Source organism: Podarcis pityusensis (assembly GCF_964106645.2).
Source record: "Podarcis pityusensis genome assembly, chromosome: 1".
NCBI classification, from domain to species: Eukaryota; Metazoa; Chordata; class Lepidosauria; order Squamata; family Lacertidae; genus Podarcis; species Podarcis pityusensis.
The window spans coordinates 27468294-27476760 of record NC_138028.1 but is presented as its reverse complement, the minus strand read 5'-3'; the positions used below and the strand labels follow the sequence as shown (position 1 = coordinate 27476760).

Genomic DNA, 8467 nt, shown 5'->3' with positions numbered 1-8467 from the left:
GTGTGGGCAGGGTAACCTTTAATCTGAATTGCCACATCCATATATGCAGTAGTTGTATACAAATACAGCCTACACCCAGCCCACAGACACCCGGTTAGTTGTATCACATTAGAGTTATTGCAGCATGCTGCCTGTTTTCATTTTTTATTTGACCATGTCCAGCATAATGATTATACCAGGCCTTGTTTAAGTGAGGTATCATTGCTCAAGCATGCTTGCAAACCCTACCCTGTAATATCATATGTGTGGGGCAGACTGCTCAAGGGTTGGGAAAATGCACTCTGCATACACTCCAAAGCATTTTCCTTTAGATGCAGAGGCTGAAATTGAGAACATGGTGACTTACAAGATAAGTCCTACTGAATTACCCCCAGCTATGTGCAATTAGGATTACAGTCTTAGAATGTCAGCTTTGAGCCAGAAAGGCACAGATCCAAATCTTAACTCACCTATGAATTCAATAAACAGCACTCTCACCCTCAGCCCCCTTCCCTATTCACACTATATATGACGTATAATACTATAAATGACAGTATTAGTAATATATTCATAGGCCACAGGGATGGGCTTTGGTTCGAAAGAAGTTTTAATGCTTATGCACTATGAATGTTGATCTGTAGGTAGAATGCCAACACAAATAAATTGACTTCAATAAAGGTAGCATTTCGTTTGCTTTTATTCAACAGTTCCTCCCACAATGAAACTCAAAAGAACATTTCTCAGAGAAGTGTTTTTTTTTGGGGGGGGGACAACAAAATGTCTAAAGTATCAACCAGTGTGTAGACTCTCTCATAGTACAACATCAAAAGGTAGAAACCTGTTACAAAATATGTAAAAAAACCCAACCCACTCAATCACAATAGTGCAAGAGGTCATGAACAATCCGTCTGGATGGAGGCAGCAAAGAGCAGACTGAAAGCAACACGACGCCCTTTTTTTAGCAAAGAGACACAGTTTCTTTCCACAATAAATTAGCAGGGTATTCTATCAGTCCCTGCCCAGCTGACAATACCGCAGAAGAAGGACTAAAGCCAAATGGTATTATATGCTATGTAACTTTTTGGAACAGTGGGCAGGATATTGGCAAGTCAATTGAAGGCAAATCTACCAAACGCAGATATAATCAGCCAGCTGTCATGCTTACTTGTGAGGTCATAAACATCAATGATGTGTCCCAGCCTCTTCTGCTCAGGACTATAGCCTTGTCTCCTGTACATTCTCCATTCAAGAAGGTGCTTCTGGGTCTTATACTACCCAGCTTTGAATTTACACCTGCTAACCATCACAAATGGCCTTGTAAGCCTAAGGGCTGTAGTGCATTCTACATAATGACATCTCCTGAATGGAACTGGATGCATGGGACATGTTGAATTCAAAGCTTTAGGGTGTGAATGGAAATCTGGGCACAATTCAGAAGATACTGATTGTTATCTTTAGAAAACTAATACATTGGGACTCCAAACATCTAAGAGATATCTTCACCCTTATCCATCCTGCTCTGCCCAGTTGCTTTCTCTAAGATCAGCTGACTTTGTTCTTACAGCTCTAAGATCAGCTGTACATGTTCTTATATGTACCTGATGCATTTGTAGCATATTTAGGAACATAAGAGCCTGCTGATCTTAGCCCAGCATCCTCTTCTAACAGTGGCCACCCAGATGCCTGAGCAAAACCCATGCAGGACACGCAGAGAAGTATTTTCAGAGACTGCTATGAAACAGCAAGGTCCAAGCTTTAGCATCCTCTGGAGGATTAGCTTTTAAGTGGGTCTAGTTCACATATGTTCATTTGATTACTTTATACCTGATGACTGCCACCTGCATATGGAAGTGGACTCCACTGCAAAGCTTTTGCTCAAATCTAGTTAGGTGCTATATAGATGAGGATTCTCATCCACCACCAGGTGCTATAGATGTGATTCCTCTCCATGATTGAGCTGTGCATAACACGTTCCTCTTCGACAAACAGTAATCTTACCTATCACCTGTTGGGAAGGAAAAGGAAGAAGGCTGGATAGTACCTCTCTGTTTCTACCTCCCCTCCAAAGGGACGATAGGCATTTTAAAAACAGCTCCACATGTATAGAGCTGGGTCTTGGCTATTAACTTACAGGTGATGTGAAATGAAAATTCTCTCTGTGATGCCCATTAGAACACAAAAGACATCCTTTCATTAGTCTCATCCAGTAATGAAAATGCATGTATAAACCAGACTTAGGGCATAAGTGAAGGGAAGCATGGTAGTGTTTCTTTGGATTTGTATATTTTCAGGGTTTGGGGTTTTCCATCATGTTGTTTTGAATGTTCTTAGAATTCACTTCTGCACAGGGGTGAAACTTAAAGGATTGGTGAGGACCAGAGTGATGTCTGGTGATTGACAGCTGGACAACAGTACCCACCTGCCAAAGTAGCCTGCTGGGGTGGGGGAAAACTCAGGATTCCCCACCTCTAATCTAGATAAAATTAGTTGTTTGTACTACAGCATCACATGTCCATGCCAATACACTATCCTCCATTTTGCCCATTGTGAAGCATGTTGACAAGGTTTGACCTTGAGCTCTTCTGGAATTATTTGGTTGTTGGTGTTTTAAGGTACATGTGCACAGGTACAGAGATACCTGTTCACATTTTCACAATGTAAAAAGGTGGTGGTGGAGTGATTGAGAGGGATAAAACTCTCCCACATGGCATATATTCTGTTAAGCTCCACCCACAGGTGGAATAGCAATGAATATTGTGGGTGAAAAAAGAGGGATGGTTGTATATTTGTGTACCAGTTGTCGCACACACAACAAATGGATCTGAATGACCCAACTGCATGATAATGCCTCTGTGCTGAAGTCCCATGCTGCTTTTCAATTCCATTTACCACCTGACCCTTGAACATTCTGCTCAGGTATATCCAGACATTTTCAAGATTATCTTTACAGTCATGTGGGGTGGAAACTTGGACTTTGTTAATTTTTGCACTTGTGTGAGACTATTGTAGACATAGAATTCAAAGAGTACTGACAACACTGACTGCTATGCCATTATGCCAGTACATTATAAAGTAAGAATATCACACACAACTGTGGCACTGCAGTCTTTCTAAAATAAGATGTAGGTTTTGGGACAGAACATGAAAGCAGCATTGTCAACATCTACAAAAAAATAAACAGAGCACCTCCTTTCCCTATCCCTATCAAGAATATAAATTGTCATCTGTCAGAGAAGTAACCAGTCCACCCGACCATTCACTTGACCATTAATTTAAATGAAATTATTTCCTTCCTGTATCCTCCCAGTCAAGCCTGATCAAATATTATCTTAGTCCCCTCTACTGGCAGCTATAACTATGTCAAGTCTAAAGAATAATCCTGGCCCCGCTGTCAGTCTAAGTGAATAAAGGAAGCTTTCTGGCCACCAAAATCCAAGGAAATGTGCAATTTTTAAATGTTCTGCCTTGGAGATGATAAGAAGGGAAGGTCAATCCACTTGTCCTTCACCCAGTGGAATTCCCAGGGGTTCCGTCTACACTGGTGGAGAAGAAAAGCTGTTAAAATGTTTCACTAAGTGTCATGGACATGACAGAAAACCCAAGGGATGCTGTGGTGCATCTCTCATTCCTTCCTCCCCCTCAGTGCTTCTGCAGAGTACCTGGAAGAGCTCTTCTGAGGACTGAATTACAAGAGTTCAGGTAATGTCAAGCACACAGTAGGGGGAGAAAGACTGTCAATAAGACTAGAGATACACCTTTTGAGTTGAAAAAAAATACCATTATATCACTGTAAGAAGATTAGTGTCAGAGACGAAGGCAGGCTTGAATCAGTTGTAAGCCTATATACTATATGCTTAGTTTGCTTCTACCAAAGCCACCAGTCTGTTGTAAACAAATCCCAAAATAGGTCCCTCTCTAAGTATAGACATAGAGGACAAGGAAACCCTACGGCGCTCCAGATTCTATCCGGCTTTTCCTACAGCAGGAGCAACATGCTGTTCCTTCTTCTTCAAGGCCTGTTGATTCTTCTGTTCCAACTGCAGATGGACCTTTCCTTTCACTGCACAGCACAGCCCTTGGGGTTATCAGTGTGTTCTTCCATCACATCTGGATTCAAGTTCTTCTTCTGCTCTATCTCCACCTGATAAGGAAGAGGAAGTTGGGAGTTGTGGGAAAAGAACAGTAAAATTTCTACGTCAGCCAATGACAACCTGCTCTGAAGCAGGGATGGGGAACCTGGGCCCTCCATCAGCTATTGTTGGACTTCAGTACCCATAAGCCTCAGTCAGCATGGGCAATGGTCAGTGACAATGGAAGCTGTAGTCGAGAAACGTCTGAAGGCTGTCAAGTTCTCCATCTCTGCTCTACAGTGAAGACAGTGGACATATACTTCTACACATGAGACTCTCATCTGCAAAAGTGGGACAGATTCCAATCATAGCAACCCCATCAACCCTCATTGTTGTTGGCAAAATTGCAGTGGGTGAGGAGATTAGCATGGAATCAGTGTCATAATGTTCCATTTGATGGGAAGAACCCTCAAGCCTGCTGGATTGAAATCAGACAATGAAGGAGCTCAAGGAGGTAGGGACTTAGTACAGTAATCCCAGCTTCCTTCTGCAACACCCACATCACTGTTCTTATAGCAAAAATGGGAGGAGTATCTGATGTATTTCTCCTCTTCCTAGGTTTATGAACATATAAAGGTGTCTTCAACAGAGTTTACTCTCAGGGGAGTGCAACAGTTTCAGGCAAGAGATCTTTCTGAGCCCTACCATCAGATATCTAGAGTTGCCAAGGACTGAATCTGGGGCCTTTTCCATTCAAAACATATAATCTACCACTGAGCTACAAAGCCTACTGTAGTTCTACTTGGAAATTTATGGTAGAAGACTTATATAAGACAACATGGAGAATCTAGTCATTCACTGCAGTTCGTGGTCCCGATAGACATACTATAAAATAGTTTCATTTGCAAACTAACTAACCCCAATTCACTTAATCCCTGGAAGAAAGCTGCTCGCCCGTACCTTGTAACTGTAATGTGCTGAATAGTTGACCCACTTCCTGACATCTGTCTTGCCTTCCACAGAGATGGACCGGATGGTGGCTTTGGATGCTGAAGTGGTTGGCATGTCAAACTCCACATCCACATAGCGGACAAAGTTAGAAGGCACTTCCCGGTCTGAGCCAAGCTCCAGGTGGCAGAAGAAGCAGTGTGGGTGACCAGAAGCTACAAAAGGGCAAAAGAGCATGGAAATCAAAAACTTTTTCTTTGAAATCAAGCCTTCAGAAGGCTTAGAAGCAGAACAAAACAGGAAAGCCAGCTTAATTAATTAAATGGTTATGAGTCAGAATGCTGTTGTCATGTCATTATTGAAAAATGAGAATCAAACTACTGGGGTTTCAGTATGATGTGAGGTTTCAGTATGATGTTACAACATATTCTAGAAGAGTATTTAAGAACCTCTTGTAAAAGTAACTGAATGACTCTTCCATGCTTTACATCAGTCTGTTGATAAAACTGTTACAATAGATACTGGAAGGCATCTGGACAAACTGATAACTAATATTAGCTGATGGAATCATTTGGATCATACTAAGACATACGATATTATACCGTTTAAAGCTCTAAATCAGTAATGGGCACGCCCACGCCCCTCTAATAAAAGAAAGACCCCACATGTTTAAAGACAAGTGTGAGCCTTCTAACTGTCCTATCCATATAACACTATTAAAGCTCGAAGTCCTATTGAAATCAAAGGGGCTTAGGCAAGATTTCAAAGAGAATTAAAACATGTATTTGGGGATGGGCTAGTTCCCACTGGCAGTATTTATTGAGTCAAGTGCTGTGTTTTCATGTTTTGGAAATCTAGGGAACAGGAGCTCTTTGGCACACACTTCACCATATGTAGGGATAGAGGGGGGAAACCCCACTTGTTCACCAAAAAACACCACCAGGAGACAGATTTTCAGTGGAAGTGGCAGAAGGGAGCCTGCTAATTTTTTCTCCCATTTGCTCTTCCGCTGTAACTCAATTCCCAGTTGCTGTTCTCCTGTGAAGCTCCAAATAAATGCCTGCCTTTGTAAATCACCCCTTTCATTGATACTTTTCAGGAAATAGTCAATTAGAAGATTCTTAGATGTGTAATTTATTGAACAGAAAGTTGGACTCAGTGTTTGCCAGCCATAAAGTAAAGTTGATATGCAAATATAGAAGAGCCTTATGTGATTTGCCAAAGGTCCCTGAAAATGTTATTAGAAATCAGAATTGGGAAGCAACTTTGGCTGTTTACATCAGAGTTGAATAATTATTTTCTAGACCGCAGAGGATTTACATGAAAAGCGATGACAAACCTAGACTGCATCTTACAAAGCAGAGACATCACCTTGCCGAGAAAGGTCTGTATAGTTAAAGCTATGTTTTTCCCAGTAGTGATGTATGGAAGTGAGAGCTGGACCATAAAGAAGGCTGATTGCCGAAGAATTGATGCTTTTGAATTATGGTCTGGAGGAGACTCTTGAGAGTCCCATGGACTGCAAGAAGATCAAACCTATCCATTCTTAAGGAAATCAGCCCTGAGTGCTCACTGGAAGGACAGATCGTGAAGCTGAGACTCCAATACTTTGGCCACCTCATAAGAAGAGAAGACTCCCTGGAAAAGACCCTGATGTTGGGAAAGATTGAGGGCACAAGGAGAAGGGGATGACAGAGGACAAGATGGCTGGACAGTGTTCTCGAAGCTACCAACATGAGTTTGACCAAACTGCGGGAGGCAGTAGAAGACAGGAGTGCCTGGTGTGTTCTGGTCCATGGGGTCACGAAGAGTCGGATGCGACTAAATGACTAAAGAACAACTACAACTACAGAGAGCCCCATATACCCTTTAGAAAAGGCAATAAAGGCAAAGAAAAAACCCACATTGGGAAGTCACTGATTCAGTACAGCTGGTGCAGCATTGTAGGTAAGTTTGTGGGTTGTAACTCTGGAAACCCACAGTTCAAATCTTGCTGCACCCTTGAATTTACTAGGTGACCATAACAAGCCACACTAGGCTTAGGTCCCCAAATGCCTGCTTTAATGCCAGTGATCTAATGTCAGATTCCTGTTGCATCCAATATACAGGAAGTAGTCAGCACGTAAGTTGTGTGGATAACATATTCCAGTGCTGACTTTTGAATGATTCTCATGGATGCAAAGCATGTTTTTGTCTGTGACACCAACATTTTGACAAGTGTGTTCTGGAACCATTTTCAGACTAACATTATTTTGTGAGTAGGATTCAGTCACATGGCAGCAAATTCAGGTTGCGTGATTGCAGTGAATTAGGTCATCTTGCACTGCAAGAAACCTGATTTGCAGTAAGGAAAGTGACAGGAAAACAAACTGGAAAAGGTGGAATAACAGTTGCTTGATGTAACACTATATGACCTCCCCATAAATCAAATTGAATGCTCAGTTACGGTAATAGTGGATGTCATATAACCTCCCCAGACCTTGTGCAAGCGAAAACCTTGGCAGAGTCACAAAGAGTACGTCTGGGTAGAGCTGTTCATGTTCCCTCTTTGCCATTTAGTATTAGTAACAGGAGCACAGGAAGATGTTTCTTTAGAATCAGGAACTGGGTAGTATGGGAGAAGCATGTATGCCTCTGTATCTGGACTGTAATTGCTAATACCTCCTATCTATAGTGTGGGCAGGTGAAGGATCAGTGCAGGTTGAGACATGCATGAACATGGGCAGCACAGATTAGAATGTGACCTAAACCTATAATCCTAAATATGTTTACTCAGATGTAGGTCCTATTGAAATGTTGAATCTTCCTCTGTCAAATATATATTGTTTAAACTGGAATATATTTATTTTTATGTGTGCTATATAAACAGTGTGAGCTTCATAGGAAAATGTGCTTTAGCATTTTCAGATTCAGATATTTAACATAATGCACTAGGGAGAAAGGGGCGTTCAGTATTGATGAACATTGATTAGACACCAGTTTTCCAGTCTTCAGATCCAAAGCTGTGGTTTAAGTTGTGCTGTCCTTTGAAATGCATCGTATTTCTCCACAATCAAGGCAGAAACTCCTTCGATGAATCAATGTTTTCTTAACACTCTTTGTTCGGCTTGCCTGTTGACTGACTAAAAAACACACTTTCACGCTGGAGCCCTGAAGCCTGTCCAGTTGGGACTGAGACTCCTCACAGGCTGTAAACAAGGCTTGTTTTATCAGCCAGCATCAACACATTGCTTATGAATCAGGGGACTGCGTTAGAAGTTACCAAGCTGTTCCTGGAACAGTCACATAAATGCTCCTCACGGAATCCAATTCCACAGCATAGGGCTGTTGTTGTTTTTTTGGACTGGTTCTGTGACATAGATTATATAAAAACAGCTGCCCCTCAAGCACAACAACAACAGACATCTGTGCAGTGACAACACTTGCCTTGTGCTTAGCAAGGGGAAACTTTCACGCATAACTAAAGCAAG

At 41.8% G+C, this 8467-nt stretch overlaps 1 protein-coding gene across 2 annotated transcripts in view; it reads right to left on the bottom strand.

Annotated features, from left to right (window-relative positions):
- Positions 1–658: 658 nt before the first annotated feature.
- Positions 659–8467, bottom strand: part of STON2 (stonin 2) — a 65698-nt gene continuing 57889 nt past the window's right edge. For both annotated transcript variants that reach the window (XM_080974188.1, XM_080974189.1), the window contains 2 exons: positions 5010–5212; positions 659–4120 (listed from right to left, as the gene is read on the bottom strand). In XM_080974188.1, coding sequence (XP_080830314.1) covers positions 4037–4120; positions 5010–5212 — 287 coding nt within the window. In that variant the 3' untranslated portion in view covers positions 659–4036. The remainder of the gene's footprint in view (positions 4121–5009; positions 5213–8467) is intronic.